Source organism: Caretta caretta, chromosome 3 (assembly GCF_965140235.1).
Source record: "Caretta caretta isolate rCarCar2 chromosome 3, rCarCar1.hap1, whole genome shotgun sequence".
NCBI classification, from domain to species: domain Eukaryota; kingdom Metazoa; phylum Chordata; order Testudines; family Cheloniidae; genus Caretta; species Caretta caretta.
In genome coordinates, this window is record NC_134208.1 from 109,036,180 (window position 1) to 109,063,201 (window position 27,022).

At 39.4% G+C, this 27,022-nt stretch overlaps 1 protein-coding gene across 5 annotated transcripts in view; it reads left to right on the forward strand.

Annotated features, from left to right (window-relative positions):
• The window catches only part of ADGRG6 (adhesion G protein-coupled receptor G6), a 155,499-nt gene that overhangs the window by 57,302 nt on the left and 71,175 nt on the right, over window positions 1–27,022 (forward strand). For 4 of the 5 annotated variants that reach the window (XM_048844362.2, XM_048844364.2, XM_048844365.2 and 1 more), the window contains exons 3-6: window positions 3,952–4,293; window positions 7,333–7,956; window positions 16,393–16,461; window positions 19,862–19,951. In XM_048844362.2, the coding sequence (XP_048700319.2) occupies window positions 3,952–4,293; window positions 7,333–7,956; window positions 16,393–16,461; window positions 19,862–19,951 (1,125 nt within the window). The remainder of the gene's footprint in view (window positions 1–3,951; window positions 4,294–7,332; window positions 7,957–16,392; window positions 16,462–19,861; window positions 19,952–27,022) is intronic. The other variant, XM_048844363.2, reaches the window with a different exon arrangement.

Below are 27,022 nucleotides of genomic sequence, written 5' to 3' on the forward strand. Positions count from 1 at the left end.
GAACTAACTAACTATCCATTCAGTGAATAAGGCAGGGATCCTGTGGAAAAAAATGTGTGATCATGTAATTAAAGACAGTATCATAAAACACACACACAAAGGATCTGAATTAAGGTTGCACAGGCAACGTTAACTCTTGCATTGAGTGCTTGACTTTGCAACCTTAATGTCTTTTAAACACATTTTTTGGTTGTGATATATTTAATTTCAACTTGTATTATCCACCAGTCCAGGGAAACAACAAGGTAAATGACAAGCAAGTTTTGAACTCTATGCCCATGGAGTCCCTGACCATCCCAATCATTAATTTGTTTATTGTTCTCATTGAATGAATAAATATTTCAGCTTGCTTGCAAACTGGGAAGATATATAAAAATGTAGAAGCCAGCAATGATATTTTTACAGAGCCATCATCAGACTATAATCACACTTGAGGGGCCAGATCCTCAGCTAGTGTAAATCAGCATCAAAGGAGCTATATCAATTTACTCCAGCTGAGGATCTGGCCCAAGGGCTTAATTCTTGGCTCCAGTTTCATCTGCTGTGCTCTGCTTAGTTTATACAAATCTGGTCTAGCCAGCTCTGTGTTACCTATTTCTCCTAGCACTCAGCAAGAAGGGGCAGGGAAGGGATATAGCGTGGGTAGGAGGGAGTAGAGCGAAATACGTGACACTCTGCCAAATCCACAGCCATGATACTAATCTGTGGCCACACCAGAGCCACTGTACTGAAAATAACTAGTACATCAGTCTGCATGATGAAGCATTCTGCCTGCAAGCGGCATAATTTAGACAAGTTCTGCAGCTGCTTTCATTTGTATTAAAGGTTGGTTCATCCTCTAGCCAGACCAGGATCAGAAGAGCAGAAAGGTGACTTAGTGCCATCTTTCTCTCTCTGTTCCTCTCACCAAGAGATTAATCCCCAAGAGTTTATATCCCTATATGTGTAGCCTACCCAACGTAGTTGTCCTCCCTGTGTGGCATTGTAATCATGTCCACGGCAACCAGTTGTGATAGGGCAAACAAGGAATCACGCTATCATGAGATCTCATAAATCACTGCCAGTGTGCTTCATTATGCAGAATGGATTTTTGCTGAAGCTCATGAAGATAACGTTAGCATTTCTGTGCTTTTTCAGGAATATAATGATAAAGCAGCCTGCCCATCGCTCTGCCCACATCACTCTCATCCACGCGCAGAGCCACAACCTCCCAGTGTTTGCAGTGAATGTTTAAGATGATTTAGAAATTTAAACAAATGAAATTTCTGTAGTCGTTTTCAACAGCTGTCGTCCACCGCCTTTGTTCTGGAAGCCCTATAAATGAATTACCTCTTCTCCACTTAGAGCCATGTGCTTCAATAAGTTGCACACACACACAAAAATAAATGTAGAAACCGTATCTCCACATTCTCCTCACAGAGCAAGCCTCCTAGTTGGCATGCTGCCATACCAATGAACAACACAGAAATGGTCCCATGTAAACTCCAGAAATGGGGGATGGTCTTAGGAAATGTGGTAAGAATGAGGGCAAAGTCAAAGTGCCACACACGCTACCCTGGGAAAACAAAAATACCTTACCTGCAGTTACCAGATGCCAGTCAATGCTGCTCTGAAATTTAACTTGCTATTTGTAAAAATTCACATCTCACTGAAATAACCTTCAGTGGAGGTCTGAATAGACATAAGCCGTCTCTCAGTGATCTTGTTAACATTGTGAGGGGTTTGTCTCATGGCAAGGGACTTCAAAAATGTGCTGCATACTATCCATACCAGTGGGAGCTTCAGGCAGCATTGCGCACAATGCTTCCTTGATTGTTCAGAAAGCACAGCCTTCAGGTGGCCAGTTCTAGAGAGTGGAGTTGGTTTCACTGGCCCATTTTCTCTTACTAATCTGGCTTTTAGTTTTTGGTCTTTTTTCTGTGAATGAAAGGGAATAGAAGCTAACCAGTGTTTTGTTGCACTTAAATAACCAAAATTAACTGCCCCCGCCTTTTTTTGGGAGGGAGGGGGAAGGATAATTAAGGTTTCATTTTTCCCAACCAGATTTTCCTGTGATCCCCTAGCCTCTGTTCTGAAACAGAAGACACTGGATACATGTCTGGCTATAAATGCTTCCCCCTGACCAACATTGTGTACAGAACAATTAGTACAATACTAGGATGACGCCAAATCAAGCTTTGCTTACCTAATCCTTGGTGCCTACAGGACAGCTCACCTGTAATGACCCTCCATGAACGTACGGCAAACAAAAGCTGGGAAACCTACCATAATCCCATCATCAATTTATGCTCCTGAAGGGGACTTGAACTGGAAACACTGAGAAATTCAATACACTAAAAAGCCACCTTTATTTCATTTATGACATGGTGCATAGAGCAAACACTTCTTCCATTTGTTAATTGACAGGTCTAAATGTTAATCAATTGACTTGGTTCCTGTAAAGTATCCAGATATTGTTTGCCTAAGAATATTCTGAATACTTCTTCTGAGGCAGGCACCATCTTACTGTTCTGTGTTTGTGCAGTGCCTAGCACACTGGGGTCTTAGTCAATGGCTCAGGCTCCTAGGAATGACTGTGATATAAATAATACTATCATTTTAATTTAAAATGTTCCTATATACTACCTTTGTACTTACTGTAGTATCTATGTACTGTATTTTAGTGGTAGCATATATTTTTTCTTGTGCTATAATTTTTCTCTTTATAATCCTGTACTTTACCTACACTTTGGGAGTCTTTCCACTAACTTTAATGGAGTTTTAATCAAGCATTTCAGTTGCAGTTTAGTAGCAATGTCTGCTGATGGTGCAGTATCATCAAAAAGAGGATTCTTCTCTCCAAGAAGGGGGGTTAATTAATTACCTTTCTGCTTTTCTGTTAGAAAGTTACTAAAATTCAGGGAAGTTGTTATTGACAAAGTTATGTAACTTTTACTTGTTATTGCATTGAAGATAAGTCTTTAAATCCAGCCGAGGCTAGCAAGTGGGACTGAAAGAATAGTACCTTTTTGTTTTGGAACAACTCATTTAATACTTTATTTATGTTTGATATTGCGTAAAAGGCAGCAAGTTTTGACCCCTTTTAAGTTTTAATTCTTCATTTTTCATTGCTTAACTCAGTTTATGTAATAACAAAGGTTCAAATTCTCTAGGAGCAAGGCCCAATGAAATCAGGAGGACTGTTTGCTGAGCAAGGAACTCAGAGTGAGTCTAGGTGGCAGGATCTGGTCCTTTAAAGTTTTTGCCTAAATTGCTCAGTGTTCTTTTGGCAAGAGGTAGCTGAACTGTTTTATAGATTTTCATACATACCTCTTCATCTGAGAATATCAAGGTATTTATAGGAATCCTTAAGGGCTAGATCATCCTTTGATCTGCATGCAGGGCGTAAAAGGGAATAAAACCCCACTTCCACCTTTGCGATCCCCCTACCCCCATCCGCTTATGCCAGCCAGTAGAGCTGAATCAGCATGGAAACGGTGCAATAACTTGCTGATGATATAAGCCAGCAACAAATTCTTACCCTTCTTCTGGAAGGGGAGAGCAGGGACAGAACTGTGGATGTATTTGTTGGAAAGTTGCTGATACAATTTAAAAAGTAACTACTGTAGACTTTTTAGACCCTTTCAGTTAAAGGGTATGTGTGTGTGTTTGAGAGCAAAAAAGAGTTGCTTTTACATTGTCTGCATTAGTATATCAGGCAAATAAAAAGATGCTGCATGGTATACCACTGTGTATTAAGAACTATATTATGTATTTCTTTCCCAGAGTATTTCTTATATATGTGCTCCTTTTTAGTGATCCTTTACCCCCAATATTATTGTCCTTTAAAGGAACACCTTCCTTTCTCCTCCCTTCACTTAAACCTTAATTGTTATATCAATTTCTTGATGTTTTATTTCATGTTACAATCTCTCAACCCTCCCCGCCCCCTTTTCTTTTTTGGTCCCACAGTTCTTGGATGCTCTGACTGCAGGATATCGCTGTCCAACCCCACGGGAATCTTCACCTCTCCCTGCTTTCCCAGTGATTACCCTAACAGCCAAGCATGCAAGTGGATCCTCCGAGCTCCTCCTGGATTCATCATTCAGATAACATTTATTGAGTTTGACATTGAAGAAGCTCCAAACTGCATTTACGATTCATTAACTCTAGATACTGGAGAGAATCAGGTTAAGTTTTGCGGCGTCACTGCCAAAGGATTATCATTTAACTCCACTGGAAATGAAATGATAGTATCTTTTGCAAGTGACTTTAGTATCCAAAAGAGAGGCTTCAATGCCAGCTATAACCGAGGTATGTACGCATAAAGAATTTCTTTCCTCTTTTATCTAGCATGTCTTATACCAAGCAGACTCACTCTATGTGGTAAGGTGAATCTTTGAAGTGAGAATCTGGAGATCTGGTTCTGCTAGATATATTTGGGAACAAAATGTAGCCATAACCAGTTACTTATACATACTTTTTAACAATTTATTGCTGTGAGTGTGTGTGAATGAAGATACAGAGCTTGATTCTGTCCTGGCATATGGCTTGCTCCAGTATATCGAAAAACCACCTACAGTGCTTGTGAAGATTTTTGGTTCAGTTATGCCTCTTTCTGCACATGTGTGTTACAGAGTACAAGCGAGATATATCTCCCACAGACCAGTGCACCCACATAGGGGCAGGGAGCCATAATCTGACTCCCAGTGCTGTGGAGAGCAACAGGGAAGTTAACACAGCCAGAAACAACTGCGCTCCTCTGGCACACTAGAACTTTCCAATAAGGGTAAACCTCATCTGTGCAGGAGACAGAACTTCCTCAGGGACAGATCGGAGACTGTGGAGTGAACTCCCCTAGGAACTAAGGACTATCACACACCTCACCACATTCCACTCGGTAGCCTTCTTTAACCCTGCCTTCTCTAGCATAAATGCACAGCAACAGATCTATTAAAAAAACCAGAAGCCCTACCAAAATAAGACACTCCAGTGCATATGCTTCCCCCTATGGAAAGAGGATGAGAGAACAAACTGCACATGACAGATGTTAATCACTTCATTTAATGCACTACTGGAAGGCGCTCAGATATTATGATAAGTGGGGTAAAACAATCTCTATAGAACAGAAGCAGTAGCAGCTCCATAGTGAGCATGGGCAGCACTATGACCCCACTCTCCCTGCATGCCAGCATAGCTGACACAAGTGAAGTTCCGGAATTTTCTCAGCTCTCTTGCTCTGAGGAGGCCTTATTTCTTTTATAGTCAGAATGCTTTTACATTCTAAAGCTGGAGCATTATTAATTTGTTCTGAGGTTTTGCCTAGGAGCTTCAGTCATGGACCAGGACCCCATTGTGCTAGGTGCTGTACAAACGCAGGACAAAAAAAGAAAGATAATTCCTGTCCCAAAGAGCTTACATATAGTATGTCTCCTCCTCATTCCCAACACCTTGCAAGAGAGAGAACTACATCCTTAGAATGAAAGGGCAGGATTACAGAAGCTAAATCTGTTTACAGCTTTGAAAAAGAAAAAAGATAACACTAACTAGAGAGAGCTAGAAATGTTACTAAAGCTCATTAGAGCCACCTGAAAGGTTATTCTGGGTCAGAAAGCCACTTGTGCTGTACTGAAGGCAATCAGATCATAATCTGGATAATGAGGAAATGTACATAGAATCAGGTAGTGCAAAATGATACATTTGACTGTTAACATTCAAATTTGTCTGATGCTAAATGTCTTTTCTAAGGATTCTGCCATCCTTACTCACATTGATTAGTACCTTACTCCTGGAATCAGTCCACCAAAATAGAATATTTCTGAAAAATATTCAGATATAAATGAGATGACTGGTGGAGAAAAGTACTACTCAGTGTCTTCAAGGATACCAGAACTGGCACTAATCCCCCCCCCCCACACACACACACACAGCTTAGCTTCTAAGAGTCATGTTAAAATAATCACTGGGCCATGCAGTCCACTCTCTATAAGGCTTCTTGCTAAAGCTCTGTCTGGAATAAAGGTACTGCACCGATTGGATTACTACAGATCTGTCGCACTTCTTTAAGAGTTGGATGTACATGGGGAGATGTCTGCATGCATGAAAGGAGAGAATGTGACTATAAACACTGAAGATAAACCTAACAAGCTAAATTCTGCCATCAGCTACTCCCATACAACTCCACTGACTTCAGTACATACCCACAATGTGGGAGATGAAACAGAGTTATGACGTGATTTGCCCCAGATCACCCAGTAGGTCAGTAGGAGACCAAGGATTAGAAGCTAGGTCCCCTGAGACTGAACCAAGTGGCCTTCCCACGTCTTGATAACTTTGTGTGAATGGTAACCTAAGGGCACGTCTACATGGGGAAATTTACTGTCAGAACTATGCTAGTGTAATTATACTAACTCTCTATGTTAACATTCTGATTCTGGAACAAACATGGTTTCTGCTACCTGACAGGGTGGCTGACACTTTTCAATCAAGAAAATAAGGAACAACAAATAACATTCACCATTTCTGTTCATTAGCTTGTTTGTCCACAATGATCCTTATTCATATGCATATTTGTAAAATGATTGGCCTTTCTTATATGTAGTGAGCTGAAGAAGAGCTCTGTGTGGCTTGAAAGCTTATCTCTCTCACCAGCTGAAGTTTGTCCCAGCCTTTCCTAGACATTTGTGCAAATCCATTCACACAGATTTTTACAAATAGTGAATGATTAGGGCATAAATATTCGTGAACACTAGCTTGCAGCATTCAACTAGACTGCTTTTGAGAAATATTGAACAGAATCTTCATACCCAACAAAAACCCATTAGTTGAGTTCTCCAACAAAAGGCTTTGATTTGCCAAGGAATGTAGCTGAGGCACTCTCTGCTACAGTGTTACAAAGATGTGGCATGGGCTTCAGTTGTGTAATGCACTCATGAAAAACAAGTCAATAAAAATCATGAAAACAAATGAAATGTTTTCAAATTACTGCTGTAGTGTATTGCCTAATGCGTTCTTACAAGTTACCAGATGAATGCAAAGTAATTGTAAAAATTCATTCTTGTATGCCGTGAGTTTTGAATGCAGCCTCAGAACTTAATAGTTTAATATACTTAAATCACCTCCTGAAGTTGAATTATCTGTAATGCAGCACTAAAATGATCTTTGCCCATTTTTGGTTGAATGTATTGCTAAGCTAAATGCACTATAATGTGCAATACTGGGCCAGTTGAATGATAAAAGCATTCTTTTAAACATTTGGCTTTATGAATATTACTTGGATCTTTGTCTTTAAACCAATTTGTATCTCCCTTTGAAATTTATTTATATATGGATTTTTGTGTATGTGTTTACTAGTTGCTGTTTCTCTGAGGAATCAGAAAGTCATCATCCCCCAAACTTCAGATGTTGACCCTGTGTCTGTGGCAAAAACTGTCCCAGTGCCAGAGCTTAGCCAGTTCACACTCTGCTTTGAAGCAACCAAAGCCAGCAATGCTGCCAATGACTGGAAGGCTTTCTCCTACAGTGATCCTTTGTCAACAGAACTCCTCAGTTTTGGAAAGACTACAAAAGGCCACTTCCTATCAATTTCAGGCACAGAGTGCATACTAGACAGTGTCCTCATCACAAATTCAGATGGAGATTTTTTCACAGAAACTTTTGAACAATTGTGCATAGTATGGGATGGCTTCTCTGGCACTATAGGTGTAAATGGCAAGAGCATCTATCACACAGTTCTCTGCTCAGGTACCTTTGGCCAGGTTATCCCCGGCAATGGAAGATTGGTGTTGGGCTCTGACAGCAATGAAATAAGCTCTTTAAATGGGGATATATACAACTTTCGTCTCTGGAACTTCACCATGAGTTCCCAAAAGCTGTCCAACCTCAGCTGTGATGTGAAAGGAAACATTGTAGACTGGGAAAATGACTTCTGGAGTATCCCAACTTCAGCATTGAAAGCGGAAAACAACTTAAGCTGTGGTGAGTATGTTTGGCAGAATCACTTTTATTAATTCCTCCCTACCCCCGGCATTGTTCTTGAAGTATCATGTGACAGCCAGAAACTGTATGTTTAGAGTTACAGACAGCAGCACTTCCCAAAAGGCAACCTCACTTGTCCTAGCCTTGCCAGCTCCATTCCATGAAAAATTAATTTTGTCGCGGGTGTGTCTGTTCCTTTAGTTTAATCAAAGCTCATATCCAGCCTGACTTCAAAAGACAACTAATGAGGTTAAACAAAATGTATAAATGAAGGGTTTTTATATATTATTCAGGACAGAAGCAATAAATAACCAAAAGTAATAAAAGAAATAAATAAAAGTTCTCTGATCTTTCCTTTCCATAAACTCATTAGTTTAAATGTGATTTTAAGACAAGTTAGTTAATATACTTGATTGTGGCCACGTGGGGCAATATAAAATATAAAAAAGATAAAAAGGGGTAATAGGTAGAAATAATACTGTGTATATAATGCTATAGGCATGCATAGCACTTTACGGAAACATATTAAGACCAGAGTCCCTGACCTGAAGAGGTTACAATCTGAGGCCCTTATCCTGAAAGCACTTAAGAATTTGCTTAACTTTAAGCCCTTGAGACACCAGTAGGATTACTCAAGTGCCTAAAGCTAGGCAGGCTATCTTCTTTCCTGTGCCAGAGTTCTGTTCAGTACAGGCATGGATGGGGACCATTAGAAAGCTGGTTCGGCCACCCTGATTCTCCTGCATTGAAACTAAGATTACTCAGGCCCAGTTCACGAGTCTTAAGTCTACTCATTGCTGTGGCTTTCTAAGGACATTGCAGCAATAAAAGATTATCAAGATGTTCCAGAGGTATTATTATTTTCATAGTTGTTGTGATCTAATGATCCAAGAATTGGTCTAGATCTCCAGGAAAGAAAGTTTCCACCAAGGCAGGAAGCAGAGCTTTCCACTCACTATGTCACCTCCTTTATTCCCTCATGCAACTCTGAAAATGTCATCATAGAGTAAAGATGTAAGAATGCACCTGGAAATGTTATCTTCCAGGGTTTTTTACTCTTCGCATACATGGAAACTTTGAGAGGGGATACAATCAATTTTTCTGTGGGATCTTCCCAAAACCAATAGCCCCAAAATACTGAATCGCTGCTTGAAATAATGTCCATTTCAAACTTCTTTTTAAACTGCTTATTTGTTGTTAGCATTCTTCTCACAGGAAATGAGAGAGGATCATGAGTGGGAAAGGATCCAGCAGACTTCGGTCTGTCCACGGTGATCTTTGGAGAAAAAAAATTAATTGAACTGACAATTTGGCACATTATGAACTTCTGGTCTCTGATCCTTTGGTCAGTAGGAAGGAGCAATGTGTGCTTTGTGCATTTGCTGTACATCCATTGTGCTGTCTGTGAAGAGTGCCATAAAAAGCATCTGTGCGCAAAATTAAGCAAACCAAACCAAAACAAAAAAAAAACGCAGAAACCTGAGGAGAATGAAAGGAGAATAAACTAAAGGCAAAAGGGATTAAGAGGAGAGGAAACATTTCAGATTAAAATTGCTGGGTTTTCCACTTCCCTTTGCACATCTCAAGACAAATATTACCTCATGGTCCTGCCTCTTTTCACCCCTCCAATCCCCCACGGCACAGTTTCTCCTCTACCCATTTGCTTGCTGCTCCCCCCAGCCTCCTTCCTAGTCACTTGATCTTCTCAACCTCCCACACCCCCACCCCACCCCCAGCTGGGTGCTGGGACAGGAGCTGCAGCCTGATGCCGCCCACAAGATGCAGGTAGGAGCTGCCCCGGCTGAGCAGACGCAGGCACAGGTTGATGACCTGGCACCTGCCCCCTTCCCCCACCCACAGTAACTGGACTTTTGGTGTCTGGTCAGTACATCTGACTGGGCACCTCCAGGTCCCCTTTACAACCAGACTTTATGGTCAAAAACCCTAGTGTGGTAGATGTATATGATGTGCACGACTGTGATCTGCTTCTGAACTCCAGTTCTGCAGAGAGGGAGACCCCTGCAAGACAGACATGACACTGATTGGCTTTCCACAAAAACAATTATACTCCTGCAAGAACCGTATTCTTCTCCTAGTGCCTTCTCACATTCAGCTTTCCTGGTTCCTTACTATCTTAATGGTTTTGTATTATGTAAACTCCTTACCAAAAGCACCCATCTAGATCTCTGGATAACCTCAGCATAAACCAGAGTAGCTGTACATTTTGTGTTTTCTATCTAACTTTGCTTGGGGCATGGACCTTGTCTTTGTTTATTGTGAAGAACTTTGCAAGCCTACGTCACTAGAAAAATAAATATTAGGGCTGTCGATTAATCATAGTTAACTCAGGCAATTAACTCAAAACAATTAATCGCGATTAAAAAAACTAATCATGATTAATTGCATTGTTTAATAAATTTCAATTGGTATTCTATTTAATATTTTTGGATTTTTTTACATTTTCAAATATATTGATTTCTGTTACAACACAGAATACAAAGTGTACACTGCTCATTTTATATTATTATTTTTTATTACAAATATTTGCACTGTAAAAATGATAAAAGAAATTGTATTTTTCAATTCACCTCATACAAGTACTGTAGTGCAATCTCTTTATTGTGAAAGTGTAACTTACAAATGTAGATTTTTTTTTTGGTTACATAACTGCACTCAAAAACAAAACAAAGTAAAACTTTAGAGCCTACAAGTCCTACTTCTTGTTCAGTCAATTGCAGAGACAAACAAATTTGTTTACATTTATAGGAGATAATGCTGCCTGCTTTTTATTTACGTCACCTGAAAGTGAGAACAGACATTCGCATGGCACTTTTGAGCCAGCATTCCAAGGTATTTAAATGCCAGATATGCTAAACATTTGTATGCCCCTTCATGCTTTGGCCACCATTCCAGAGGACATGCTTCCATGCTGATGAAGCTCGTTAAAAAAAATTGTTAATTAAATTTGTGACTGAACTACTTGAGGGAGAATTGTATGTCTCCTGTTCTGTTTTACCTGCATTCTGCCATATATTTAATGTTATAGCTGTCTTGGATGATGACCCAGCACATGTTCGTTTTAAGAACACTTTCACAGCAGATTTGACAAAACGCAAAGAAGGTACCAATGTGAGATTTCTAAAAATAGCGACAGCACTCGACCCAAGGTTTAAGCATCTGAAGTGCCTACCAAAATCTGAGAAGGATGAGGTACGGAGCATGCTTTCAGAAGTCTTAAAAGAGCAACACTCAGATGAGGAAACTACAGAACCCAAACCACCAAAAAAGAAAATAATCCTTCTGCTGGTGGGATCTGACTCAGATGATGAAAATGAATATGCATCAGTCTGCTCTGCTTTGTATTGTTATCGAGCAGAACCCATCATCAGCATGGACACATGTCCTCTGGAACGGTGGTTGAAGCATGAAGGGACATATGAATCTTTAGTGCATTTGGCACATAAATATCTTGCAACGCCAGCTACAACAGTGCCACGTGAACGCCTGTTCTCACTTTCAGGTGACATTGTAAACAAGAAACGGGCAGCATTATCTCCTGAAAATGGTAACTTGTTTGTCTTAGTGTTTGGCTGAACAAGAAGTAGGACTGAGTGGACCTGTAGGCTCTAAAGTTTTACATTGTTTTATTTTTGAATGCAGTTATTTTTTTGTACATAATTCTACATTTGTAAGTTCAACTTTCATGGTTGCACTACAGTACTTGTATTAGGTGAACTGAAAAATACTATTTCTTTTGTGTTTTACAGTGCAAATATTTGTAACCAAAAATAAATATAAAGCGAGCACTGTATACTTTATATTGTGTTGTAATTGAAATCAATATATTTGAAAATGTAGAAAAATCCAAAAATATGTAAATAAATGCTATTCTATTATTGTTTAGCAGCACAATTAATTAAGATTAATTTTTAATTGCACAATTTATCACGATTAATTTTTTTAATGGCTTGACAACAAAATGTAGTCACTGAAATATATCAACGGCAGGTTCCTTTTCTCCCATCTGTAAATATTGTAAAAAATAAACATGAATACTCATCAGACTAGCAAGGTAATGGGCCCCAGGTTTTATACATTAATACTGTTTTACATATGTATTAGTTTTGATATTTAAAATATTACAATAGTGCCCAAGGGCCATAATCAGGACCAGGACCCCATTGTACTGTGCTAGGCACTGTACAAACACATATGAAGATACAAGCTCTGCCCCCAAATAGTTTTATTAGCTAAGAAATTACTTGGGAAATCAGTAGTAGTGTGTGTGCAGTGGAAAGAGCACAGGAGTAAAATCCTCACCCACCCACACCACATTCTGTTTGCTAAGAGTGCAAAAAAGCCTAGCACTCCAAGGAAGGTAATTGTATCTCTCCTGTCACAAAGCCCAAGAGAAATCTCCAGCACCCTTTTCAGTCTTCTCCCAGGCGTGCTAAATGATTACAGTACTACTGGCTTACCCATCTACATTTCCTCAGAGAAAGTACTGTGAGAAATACCATCTCAAAAACTCAGCTAGAAACCCCAGAGGATGCACCTGTAAGATTTTTCTCTTCTCGTTGTCTTTTTGAGTAATAAAGAATTCTTTGTCAGACCAACCTTTGAAATAAGAGTTGATGAGTCAGGCTATCAATGACAGACAAAGCACTAGCAACATTAGAGAGATGACTTTATCTTACTGATAAGGATTCATTTAATTGCAAAGCAAGGGTTTGTTCAGAAAAGAGAAATTCATCCTGCCATGTTCATGCTTTGGTAAGGAGCTGAAAGAAGCTAAGTAACAAAGCAGTCTGAACACTTACTAGTGAATACAGCATATTTGCATGTGAATGTCACTTGCATTATTAAACTCCGCAAAGGGCTCTATTTTCATTTGCGGTTAATGGACTTTTCAGAAAGCATTTGCAAATGGAATTACTGAACATATGAGCAGTAACAAATTGCTGCAGATAACCTTCTTTTGAGAACCCTGCCTTGTACTGATTTAATATTCCATTCAGAATTTCATTCAATTGCATGTTCTTACCACTGTATAGGTGGTGCTGAGTTTTTCTGGGTTTTTAATACAGCACGCTAATGCTACTCATCATTTAGATGGGCCTGGTTTTCATTTCACTATAAAATCATCAGCTGCATTTGATACCAGCAGTACATGCCCTTATCCTATACCCACATTGATACAAAAAATAAAATGGTTCAGCCATAACTGGCCATTCCTTTTAAGTCCAAAAAGTGAATTAAGCAAGATGTGTAGAGAGTTGACATGCTTAGGTGATATTGATGAAAATATTGTAGCAGCTCAAAGTATGTTGACATTCAGATTCTCATAATTTCTTTTACTGAGCACTGACAGATGACGTGATCTGGCCAAAACCAGGCTTGATTAACACAAAAAAGGGTGTGTTTAGCATAGTGCCCAGGCATATTTATCTTTAAAAAAAATACTAAAGTGTGGTCTATTGCCACATGGAAGTTACAGTGACCTTCAGGTAGCTACTTAGCCACCTTCCTCTGATATAGACCCAATAGGGGATCAGCTTTCAGGGTGTTTTTATATTAGCCTATTAACATTAGCAAATATATTTGTAAAAATGCTTCACACAGGACATCATATGGCTTGCAAAGGATACTTAGTGGAGTTTAGTTTCTTATATAAAATATGAACTCATCCCACCGTCTCATAGGTTTCAAGTTATTTCATGGAAAAATACTTCAGCGTACTTTTAAGCCTGCCCTGTATTCTCTCAGGTCTCCAGCCAGCAATATCCCACTCTGCTGCATGGCCTCTGGGTTCGCTGCTGCCGAGTGATGAGCACCTGGCTCCATCCTAGCTCATTCTCAGCACAGCAATAACCACAACACATGCCTAGCAGGAACAGAATAGGAAAAATATTTTCAAAAATATCTAGGTGGTTTAGGAGTCTAAGTCCCATTTTCAGCAATGATGTAGGAGCCTAATTCTCATGATACTTAGGCAATTTAAAAAGTTTTACCCTCACTCCTACTTGTTCTGTTTTTAAGTTTTTCTGTTTTTTTTAAATGAGTGAAGTGAATTCAGTACTATTAAAGTGAACGACAAAAGTCCCAATGACTTCAGTGAATTCAGTAGGGTGCCAGGTGTCTGGTTTTCGACCAGAACGCCCAGTCCAAAAGGGACCTTGGCGGCGCCGGTCAACACTGCTGACTGGGCCGTTAAAAGTCCGGTCAGTGGTGCAGCGGGGCTAATGCAGGCTCCCTGCCTAGGCCGTGGCTCCACATGGCTCCCGGAAGCAGCGGCATGTCCCCCCTCTGGGTTCTAGGTGTAGGGCAACCAGGAGGCTCCGCAAGCCACCCCTGCCCCAAGCGATGGCTCTGCAACTCCCATTGGCTAGGAACAGTGGCCAATCGGAGCTGCGGGAGCAGCACCTGTGGACAGGCAGCACACAGAGCCACCTGGCCGCACCTCCACATAGGAGACAAAGTGGGGACATACTGCTGCTTCTCGGAACTGCTTGAGGTAAGCACCTCCCAGAACCTGCAGCCCTGATCCCCTCTCATGCCTCAACCCCCTGCCCAGCCCTGATCCCCTCCCATTCTCTGAATCCCTCAGTCCCATCCCCAGTACCCTCCTGTATCCCAAACCTCTCATCCCCAGACCCTCCCCAGAGCCCACACCCCCAGTCGAAGCCCTCACCCCCCCCACAGTGCTCCAACCCCCTACCCCAGCCCTGATCCCCTTCCTGCCCTCCAAACCCCTCAGTCCCAGCCTGGAGCATCCTCCTACACCCCAAACCCCTCAGCCCTACCTAGACTCTGCACCCCAGAGCCAGAGCCCTCACCCTCCTAACCCCCTGCCCCAGCCCAGAGCCCTCTCCCAGACTCTGAACCCCTCATTTTTGGCCCCACCCCAGAACCCGCACCCCCAGTCCAGAGCCCATACCCCCTCCCGCACCCCAACCCCCTGCCTCAGCCCAGAGCCTCCTCCCATACTCTGAACCCCTCGGCTCCACCCCCCAACCTGGAGCCCTCTCCTGCACCCCAAACCCCTCATCCCTGGCCCCATCCCAGAGCCGGCATCCCCCAGCTGGAACCCTGACCCTCCTCCCACCCCCTGCATTCCACTGCGTCAACGTGGAGCCCCTCCTGTACCCTGAACTCCTCATTTCTGGCCCCACCCCAGAGCCTGCACCCCTAGTCAGAGCCCTCACCCCCTCCTGAACCCCAACCCCCTGAGCTAGCCCAGTGAAAATGAGCGAGTGAGTGAGAGTGGGGAGAGCGAGCGACAGATGGAGGGGGCAGGGACTCGGAGAAGGGGCAGAGGAGGGGTAGGGCAGGGGGCGGGGCAAGGATGTTCTGTTATGGCTCTGCTAATTTATACTGGCTGTTAACAAACCAGAGGCCAAAACCTGCAACCAGGGATTGATTTGGCATAGAAGTGTCCCAGCCATGCCTTCTTCCCCTGGACACACCCTCTTTCCCCATCTAACATAGCTGCTGTGTGCTACTAAAGGAACCCTCTTGCACTGAGGTGATTCTACCAGGGAGATGTGCTGGTTTGGGGGCCAGACCGAGCCAGCCATATAGCACAAAACATCTGCATTTCACGTAGACATCTGGCCCATTCACATTTTACACGCACAAGCTGGGTTGTTTAATATTGTTTATCTAAGTATTTAGCATTTATTTAGTATTATTTTTGCACATGTGCATTATCGAGTATGCCATGCTATTTGGTCCCATTATTTTCAACATAATGTGCAAACGCTGTATGTGCAGCTGAAGCACGGGGATATTCCAAATATAATGAATGCAGCTACCCCATTACTTTCTCAGTTGGTCCCAAAATATGTGCATGTTGATATGATTAATTCAGTAAGTACACATTCTGATGTCTTTATCTGTTTATTATACATGCATACCAGAACATGAATCATGCCCACGCCCTGCACACAGGAACTGGTTGAATCACAGCCTATCTGCTTGGTATCTCCTTTGGGGAATTTCTCTGACTAGTACGCTGGTAGACTACGTTGCCACAACTGAGTTCAGAACTCACTTGAAGATGCCATGTTGTTATCCATTAATTCTGCATAGGCACTACAGCCACACTAGCTACTACATTTTTAAACAGTTTGCCACACGCTGCTCAATGATTTCCAGGGGAGCTAAATCTAACGGAAATCTTGGAAAAGATGAAGATGGGAGGTACTTGTTAGATATGACCCAAACTTGCAAGCCAGCAGGACTTTCCTGGAGTTGTCAGCAACACAGGGAAATGATCGTACATGAGTCTTCGGAGCAAAATGGCATATCAGGTTTCCTGCTGAGATAAACCAGAAAAAGAACTGCGAGTGCATGACCTAATGTATTTTGAGACATGACAATGTTATGTATCATATACCAAACATTTTTAATGATTTGTCTTTCCATATTCTAAAGGTTCATACCTAATTCCCCCACCTACAACTGAACCAACTAGTTGTGAAAATCTTGGAAGCCTTTGCCAAGGTATGAAGCCAAAGACACTGTTTGCATTTTTCAGCTTTACCAAATCTCCTTGTTTTTTTTTCTTTTAATTTCATTTTACTTTAACTTCTTAAGGCTGACCTCTAGAAAACTGAGCAAAGAAAGGTTTCAGAGGAACAGCCGTGTTAGTCTGTATTCGCAAAAAGAAAAGGAGTACTTGTGGCACCTTAGAGACTAACCAATTTATTTGAGCATGAGCTTTCGTGAGCTACAGCTCACTTCATCAGATGTATACCGTGGAAACTGCAGCAGACTTTATATACACACAGAGAATATGAAACAATACCTCCTCCCACCCCACTGTCCTGCTGGTAATAGCTGTAGCTCACAAAAGCTCATGCTCAAATAAATTGGTTAGTCTCTAAGGTGCCACAAGTACTCCTTTTCTTTTTGAGCAAAGAAAGGAATTTCTTAGCTTCAACAGATGTGTGGGTATACTATACATACAGTATGTAGAAAGAATGTGATCAAACTCTTTATAATACAATCAAGTTCATAAAGTCTTCATTGTATCAAAACCTAACAATCATATGCTAATGCAAAGATGAACTGGTTTAATTTCTTTCCCTATCTCTTTTCCTCCTGCACAGTTAAAGGCTATAATGTTAACGCTGGTAGAAAATATGTAAATCGGGCATAAACTGATGTAATTACAGGAACTGATCATTATTTAGATGTTTTTAACAGGCTGCTGTGAAGCTTAATTAATTGTTAGTATGGTTTGAGATCCTCAGGTGAAAGGTATTATACAAATACAAAGTATAATCATTATTATTCATATAATAAAACTACTTATTGTAATAGCTGATGATTTTCTGGCCTTCCCCCCAGAGGCATACTAATGAATGATCACTATAGGTATCAACATGTCTGTCAACCACAACAGGAGTCATGACATCAGACATTTTGAAGGGCCAGGTCAGCTGGGTTACTCCTGGGGGAATTCTGCGCCATCGTGCATGTGCAAAATTCATATCCCTCTGCAGAATTTCTTTGCTTCCCCTCAGAAAATGACAGGGAAGCAAAGAGAAGTGCACAGGGGAGAGGTGGAGCTGGGGATGCCCATGGGCGTAGTTTGGGGAGACATTGCAAGATTATCACTAGAGCTGGGTGAACACTGCAGAGTTCCACTTCCATGTGCCATGTGAATCAAACCTGCAGGGATTACTCATAAGGATTCACCCCTAATAAAATTCCTGCAGCTCTGCTTCGTGGTTGGAATTCAGCACAACCCCTTGGCATGAATGGTGGCAGGCCTACTTTCACAATGCATTCATGACCCCAGAGCCTACTGGTTGGGTTAAACTTCTCTATAAAACTTACATACAGCTCTATGCTAGCTGCAGCAGCAGCACCTGCTCTAAAATAATTTCAAATGATTTAACCCTTTTAAAGATAAGGGATGGAAGGCAGAGGCAAGCGGGAAAGAAAAGTAAATAAAGTGGAAGGACTTAAGATTCTTGGAACTCTTTCTGTGGTAAAGAGTAAAACTAAAACATATTGAGCTTAACAACACAGGGTAAAATTAACTCCTGGTGGGGAGCCAAGGTAATTACTATAGCAGGCTATAATGGCGTTTTAGCCACTTGCACTGGATTTTCTGGTGGTGAATTTGACTCAGGCTGCTGGAGCATATACTTGCAGTGTTTCAAACTAGATCTAAACTGATGTCCAGATTGCAAAGTCCACAGTTAAGGTGAAATGCCAGCTAGGTCCAGAAGTTAGTTTTAAATAGCATCTTTTGGACTTAAGACACCCAAAGTACTTTGCAATAATGAGTTAAATAGAGGTCCTGGAGCAACTGCTTAGGTAAATGTGGTAGCCATCATGAACTCAGTAATAGCTCTCACACAGCCATGGTAATTAAAACCAGTTTTACTGAGACAGGATTATGATAACCAGGACATCAGGATAGTCTTTTTAGAAAAATGCCCAGAGATCTATGATTTGCATCAGACAAACAGTCAGTAATGCAACATTATCGAAGTAAGCCTGGTCATCTGTTTATAATTATTACTGATTACTATCCTTTGGATAGGTTGCCACTATTCAGATGTCAAGCATTTTTTTAATGAACTCATTTCCACAGTGTCATAAAAGCAATTGTTGAAGAAAAAGAACGGATGCTGGTTTTTTATGGGTTAAAGACCTTAGATTTCTATAGCAGCATTTGGTAATAGGGATGGATGCCGTTTTCTTTTTTACCACTTTTGTTGATTTGGCTAATGAGGCCCTCTTTGTCATAATTATATAAATGGCTGAACACCATATCATCCACTGAATTATAATCCTGTATGTTCAAATTCTTTAAATTGTTGCTGTGTTTTGCTTAATAAAATATCAATAGAAAACAAGTAACAAAGGTGAAACAAATTTATTCTGTCACACCAAAAAATCATACAAGAAGCTTGTAACAAAAACAACATAGATTGTATCTAGGAAAAAAACCAAACCCTGCTGAAAATACACTTTCTTAAGCTTTTGAGCTTGGTTGTTGGCCAAAATTGTATCAGAAAAGAACATGGCAGGTTGAGAGCTTATGATATATCAGTGTCCATATTGTAAAGAGAGCTTTCCAGCAAAAAACTATCAATTTTGAGTTTGAGTTCCCTGAGAATTACTGAATAAAATACATTTCTTTTCCAAATTGTTATTTAAAATGCAGTGATATGATTATTAATTGTTTTGATGCTGTTCTGTGTAAACACACAAACCTATTCTGTTCTAAAGGGAATTTTCTGGTACTGTATATCTTCCCTGTACCAACCGAAAATTCATTTGAGCTAGTCCCTAAGGGATAAATTTTGGAAGTGCTGTGTGAGGTGACTCCTACTGATATCAGTAGGAATTGTATAATACATGAAGCTTTGAAAATCAATTTCTTGAGAATATTCCATGTATGATTTTAATTCTGTTCATTATACAGATCTTAGTGGAGTTAATTAGATCCTTACACTAATGTTTTAGTTTCACAGTTGTTCTTCATCTTCCTTCCCTGGGTAGAGACATCTATTTTTTTCACAAGCTAATGTTCATAGTTTGTGTGAGTTTGAAGCCGTGTTATTTATTTTCTGGCCTTTGCACAACTCTTCATAGAAGATCTTATTAAATGATTCAGAATTTGTGAAGACAGTACAGGACTGATCTTGCAACACTTACTCCCACTGAAGTCCGCAGGAGTAAGGATTGCAGGACTGGGACCTACATCAGTTCATTCATATTCATTACTTTATACAGAAGTTTGGTGTGTGTATATTAACATGTATAGTAAATGGTTTCCTTCACTCTCTATGTATGTTTTCATGCATTATTCCCATTGTGCCTGACCACATTAACATTCATTTTTCATGCAAATTCACCTTTCTCTCATCTTTGTTACCAGCTACTACTACTGTAAATGCTACTACTCCTCCACCACCCACTGTCACCACTAACATGCCCGATACTAATAGAACCGATAAGCCAAACGATGGTAAGAAATCCTGTGTTACATTTTTCCTTGTACTGTGTCTAAAGCAAATGTATTGTGTTATAAGGTTTATTTAAATATAACAAATGTCAAGTTTCACATATTGGGTTTGATTCTGCTCTTAATAACACTAGTGTAAATCAGGAGTTACTCCATGTCAATCATGTAAAACTGGTTTGAGAACAGAATCAGGCCCCATATTTTTTTAATATGCTTGCGTATTTCTTATATAAAAGCGAGCCATTTCCACATTATGTATCACTTGTTATTTATATTGTTCATTCACTAATCTTCAAAGCACACAGGGCCAAGATAGATATTTTAAAAAGAGGATAAAAATAGACATGTCTTTGAGACATTTTAACACAGCTGCTGTTTAAGTGCCACATAGCAGCCACATTTTCAGGTGGGCCGGTGGAACTTTGGAATGATCTATTCCCCACTGGTAAGTTTTTGAGAAGCCAAGTGGAATCTGTCTGTTGGAGCAAAACAACTTCCACTGACTCAACAGGAATCTTTCCATTGACTTCAAGGGGAGCAGGATCATTATTTTATTTAGGAAAATATTGACAACATTGAATATAATGTAGTTTTCATTCAGAAAGATTAGGGAAACTTTAATGGTACCAGATGAATCAATTATAAGCCCACTGCTATTCACAGGAAAGTAGAGATTTCCTTTGACATTTTATCAAGTTCTAAGAGATCACTTTCCTCAGGAGATAGTGTAGCATGTTGGGGGAGCTACCAAAATACAAATTAAGTAAAAATAATAATAGTAATGAATTGAAAGAAACTATTTTAACACAGCTTTCATTGGTTTTCTACAAAATATCACAGGAGATCTCACAAAAATCCTTTTCTGCAGGGATTTCATTTTCAGTGGGCTCCACAGAATTAAATCAATGATTGTGCATTTTTAACAAATGTGTTCATTTCTATTGGAGGATGTAAAACCTCTGGTAGTTTTATATTATAGCTTATTATGTCCTGCAAACATTACTGTAGAGTTCATCTTAGAATTTAGTAGTTTGTACCTATATTTTTCTTCTTTGATATTTGACTGTACTCTAGAGGAAAAGAGCCAGACCCTGGAAAGTATTGAGTCACTTATGTCAAGGGGTGTTTCGTTTCTATTTATGGAACCAATCGCAAGATGTTCACACTAAACAGTTAACCAATATAGTAATGCTGAGATTTTCAAAGCCACACAGGGAAACTGGATGCCCAATTTCCATTAAAATCAATGAAAACTGGATGGCTAACTCTTCTGGGTGTCTATAAAATTCTCTTCATAAAGCAGAAAGACTAAAAGACAAGATGCCAAATTCACACTTAAAGTAAGCAAATTCAGCTTCCACTGAGCTAACAGAGTTTCTGACGTGAGGTGAATCATTTGGTTTGTATAAATAATTTTTCTTTCATCCATTAACTATATGGCTTGCTACATACAGACCTGCAGGAATTGAGAGTTCCTGCTACAGTTATCTTCAGAATGAAGAGAAATTCACCTGAATCCTCCCGCTCACTACTACAAGGGCAGCAAGATTCTATGATAAAAGGGGTCAAAAATTTAGGAATTATCTCAACCCCAATTATTTGGCCAGTGAGACAAAGGCCTCTCCAACCCAGTAAAAGTTCATCACCTAAGGACCAAAACCCAGAGAGAAAAAACGTACACAACGTGTTCTTGCTACCTACTTCTGAGGCCACATCAGCTGCTTCTGGGGAGACTGAAGTTGCTACCTTGAATCCTTTCACAGAGCACAATACTACAATAAATCAGTCAACCCATAATAGTGTTTTGAATCACTCTAGTGGCTTACTGAATGAGATTCATGATATAGCACAAATTCCAATAACCCCCATGGTTACAGATCACTCCAAGAATGTAGGACTTCCTCTTCTGCAGAGTGAAAGTTTTAGTCCAGAACTAACATGGACTTTGACTGATGGATTGGATTATACTAATTCTGAGTCAGCATTCCTCACTCTGACAAGCAAAAGAAACCTTTATGAACACACAAAAGAACCCCTGTGGATTTTTTCTTCTAATAGTGGCACATCCTCTTCCACACATGAAAGTATATACAATGTCTTGAAATCTCTCAGCTGGTGGAACAATGCTGCATCATATCATCATGTTATTTCTGACATTCCAGAAGAAAACCATCATTCTCTGTCTAGGCTATCTGCTGCTTCTACACAATATGAGTCATCTTTTCAAAAAAGTAGGCTGGACTTACTAGAATTTTCACCTGAAAATGTTTACCTTGTATCCACTAAGAAAATTCTGGAAGATGATTCTATTAGGAATAGTGTTTATATTGCAGAAGCGAATGATGAATTGCAGTCTACAAAATTTAAATACTTCAAGGATCATCAATCAGTAAACCTTAGAAAGGTAACCTCCAAACAGACTCATCTTTCAAATCCATCTAGTTTCTTCCAAGATATAAAAGAAATATATAAAGAAGCTATACTTGATATCCAACCAACAGAAACTCTTCTAACACTGGAAGACAGCACAGAATTGCTAAGATTGTCAGCACTCTTGCTAGCAACAAGAAAGAGAAGTTCAGAATTTCAACACACTGTTACTGTTTCACCAGTTTATCAAGAATCCTTGAGTCATGCATATTTGAAAAGTGACTTATTTATATTTAGGCCTTTGACCAAATTGCCAAAAGAGGAAGATGAAGAAGCATCTTCTCCAGAAGATGAATTTGAACTCTTCAACACACTTATTTCTACCAGCAACTATATACCCCATTCTTTAAAACCCTCTGCAAATATGCAAAGGAAACCAAATGAGATCCCTGGAAATGAAAAATTAGAAAGTACTTTAGATACAAATCATAATGACAACCTACATGAAGATTCTGTTTTTTCCACACCTGAGTCAGAAAACATGAACAGAATCAGTAATACCTGGAAACCAGGTTATTTGGGTCTGCCAACACAGTATATTAATATTGCTCCTTCTTTACCAGCAAGTTTTTGGACTTTGTACTGTAATTTCAAACAAGAGTCTCCAGAGTTTTCTGGGGAACTTTCAGAAAGCTGGTGGTTCTCATTTAATAAACTTGCTTCCTCAACAGAGAAACAGACATTTTTTAGTTCCCCTACTGCAGCTGATAATATCCTTATGCACACTACCATCAATACATCAGGTTATGGAACAGAAAAAATGAACTTTTCTAGCTATATGTCATCTTTGGATATGGAAAGCTTTAGTTCAATTGTTCTGATCCCTTCACTAGGGATTTCAGAAAATATAAAAGGGAAAATATCACAGTCAAAAATGACCATTTCTCCTAACATAAATGTGTCTTCAAATTCTCATTTCCCTTCACTGGAAATGTCTTCACATCAGCCTTCCATGCAGTTACGGACGAGTACCTTTGATATTTCACATGCAACTTTCACTGACGAATTTAAAAGTGTTGCTAGTTTACACATGCAGACTTGGGATCAAATTTCAAGTCCAGATCAAATCGGCATGACCTTCCAACATCACAGGCAGACATTTGCTTCAATTTTCTTCACTTACTCGGCAGCCCAGCCTTCGTGTACAGAGGATAACTATGTTGCCTGCTTACCTGACAGATCATCAGAGAGTTCGGTAACCTATACAAAAGCTAATGGACCATCACAATCACAAAACATTTATATGGTCAAAGAGAGTAATCCAACAAGTGCTTTTGATAATGGAAAAAGTAAAGTTCAGCCAGATGTAGACACTGATTTTGTAGGAACACACAGCTCACTGCGTTCTAACTTCCTCACAATGACATTGTCTTTGGAAAAAACAGACACTCTTCATTCAGAACAAAAAATCAGGGCCAGTGCACATCCTGACAGCTGCTCAACATCATTGTTATTTTCTACACCCTCACTATCACAAAGTCTTCAAAATGATCTTGACAAAATTTCACCAAGCTTGGGTCAGCTATGGAATGTAGCAGAGTTAAATTTACTAACAAAGCTAGCAATTAAAAGCCACATAACTGTTCTAGAACAAAAATCTGTTGAAGATCCAGAAATCAATCTGACACCTTCTCTTGAAATGGGAGTGCTCTATGATGTAAATATTGGGAGTACTACTTTACTGATGTCAAATACTGAATCACCACTTCCAGGAAGAGAATCAGAATGGGAGGTATACTACTATTCTAGCAGACAGATTGAAGGGTTTATTAACAAAGGAATGTCCTCTTTGAATTCCAGTAATATTCATACCATTGATTCGCAATTACAGACCATGCATCTGTCTTTTGAAGCGTACACCGATTATGGAAAAATAACAAATATCTCTTTTATTTTGGAACCAACAACAATTTCAGTAGTGGCCAGTGCAATATCTCTGTCATCTCCATACAGCGGGACTTTTATTCATGCCACTGAGAGTATTTTAAACTATGCTGTAACAATAACCGGAGCAACTATTCATCATTCTGTCTTGCAGTCCCAAAGATCAGCTTCTCAAGTAATGTACCACCAGTCATCTATTTCAGTGTATGAAAATCCCTTGGCCAATGCATCTGCTGGAACAAGCCAAATCTTCACCCCTTACAGACCACTGAATCCACTTACCAGCTCCCCAAAATTAGTTTTGTCTTATTTATGTAACTTCTTCGCTGAACTGAGCTGCCTGTGTGGACCTGAGGTCAACTACAGTATGTCAAGGCATTAAGCTAGATGTAGAGAAAATATCACCTCATCTCCTAGATATGCACTTTGTAGAACTGGATGTAGAAATATCCAGGTTTAATCCTTACATGTAGCTTCATGTAGATTGTAGAATAGCAATTTAATTACAGTAGGAGGGAATTTGTAACATATTCCAAAACAATCTTAGCACATGCCATTAACATGTGGTTTCTAATAGCTGTCTTCCCATTCTCTAACCAATAGAGCTCTAAGGAGACTGCTGGGACAATAAGTTGATTGCCATCTATTTATTTATTATTCTGATGTTCATTATTTTTATTCTTAAATATTTTTGGATTTTTTTCAATTACAGTATTTACATTTTTGTGGCTTTGATTATTTTAAAAAGTCAAATCCAGGGTCCACCTCAAATTTAACAATGAAAGTTTTGAAAAATGTGAGGAAAATGGGGGGTGAGGGTGGGAATCCAATCCGGATAATTTTGCTCATCTTCTATATTTTTGCAATTTTAATCATTTTATTTATTTATTTATTTATTTATGTTAAACTGCTTCAGTCTACTTTTCATCAATTATTTTCCTGTAAAAATAATTTTCTCCAAGCAACATATTTAAGGGGGGGGGGGACAATTTTAAGTGGGGAAGCACTTTTGGATTCACCAGCTGTCCTGTAGTCTCCTGAGAGTGATTAGAAATGTAGAGTAGTTCTTTGCTAGTCTGACTGAAACACGCTTTGGGTCATAATGTGGTGGTGACTGTGAAACTATTTAACACTAGTTAATAGATGCTGTGTTCGAAAAGTATTTTATTTTGTACATTAAGAACATTTCACTCATATTTGTGACACTATATAACTATATAAGAGACTATACATATAATATGACACTGTGTGTGTGTAACATTTGTATGTCTACTGTGTATATATATATATATACACATAAAATATATTATCTAAAAATAATACATACCATGTATTTAATTATCCATATACAATATATACCATGTATTTTATTGTATGTGTATACATGTATACATTTGTATGTATATACATATCAAATACATTAACTATATATAGTATATACCATGTATTTTACAGTACAGTATATTTTCTCTTTCTGAGTCCAGAATTAAACATTCCACTTTCCTCCATGAAATGATCACAATAAAGATAACAATGGAAATGCCATTTTCAGAGTAAACCAAATAATGAATTTTTATCTTTATTTATTTATTTTTTTTTTACTAGGAAAATATACATTAGTGTCCTTTAGATTTATGACCTTTTGCTGTGAGAGTTTAGTTAAAACATTACTTGGCAATCAAGTTTCCTTTAAGGGCTTGATTCTGCACTGTTGAATTCAAAACGAGTTTTCACACTGACCTTAGTGGCAGTAGGAGTAACCCATAACAAAGAGAAAAGCAAGTTCATGAGTAGGGTGATGCAAAGTATTTACAATTAAATTGGAAAATCTCAAGTCTCATTCAGAATCTATTCAACTGAATCTATTTTTTCAACAGATTGTAGCATGATCTTCTATTTTAACAAAATCTTCAGCATTTTTGAAGTTTTGACTTTGATTTTTGAACTTGAATTCTCAAAGGGTTCAGAAAAGCCTGAGTGTCTGAGCTCTTCCACTCCAACCCAGGACCACGGCAAGGCCTCTCCTCAGCTGCTACTCCCGCCAATGGACTGTAAGAGCAGCCACAGTACCTCCGCATCCACTTAAGTTATAGGATCTATATAAATGGAGATCTATGGACCATGCCCATGGCTAATACGGTATTCAGAGGCAGTGCTGATACCTTTTCTGTAGTTCATAGAGAGTAGGTAACCTGTATGGCCACTCAGCTGGTGGAGTCCTCCACAATCCACATGTGGAGCCTAATTGGTTTGGAGGTCCTTTCGCCACCCCGCCACATAAAGATGAATTTCACACAGAGAGAGCCATTTCCCATGAAGGCTGGCAAAATTTTGCAGTGTTTTAAAGCACAATTCTTATTTTGTGAAAAGTCAAATTTTTGAGTCACAAAATGGCCTGGAACAAAACTTATTTTATTTATTTATGTATGTGTGAAATTTTGCAACAGGAAAAGAAGAATTGTTTACCGTCCCCATGAGTTTAGGGAGAATTTATCTAAAGTTAATTACTGTCACTTCAAAATAGTCTTGTTCATGTTCTAAAGTTTCACTGTCATCTAAAATGTGACTCTTCAAAAAATGGCAAGATGAAGTTCTAGATTTATTGTATCTGAAGGCTTTCCAAATGAAGTTTGTTCACTTTGCAGTTAAAATATGGTTTGTCTTTCTAACTGCCAGCTGTGCAAACTCAAGAGGGATTTGAGAACAAAGATTCTTCATGCAGTATTGTGTCCAAGAAACACCCATCGAACCCTACTATCT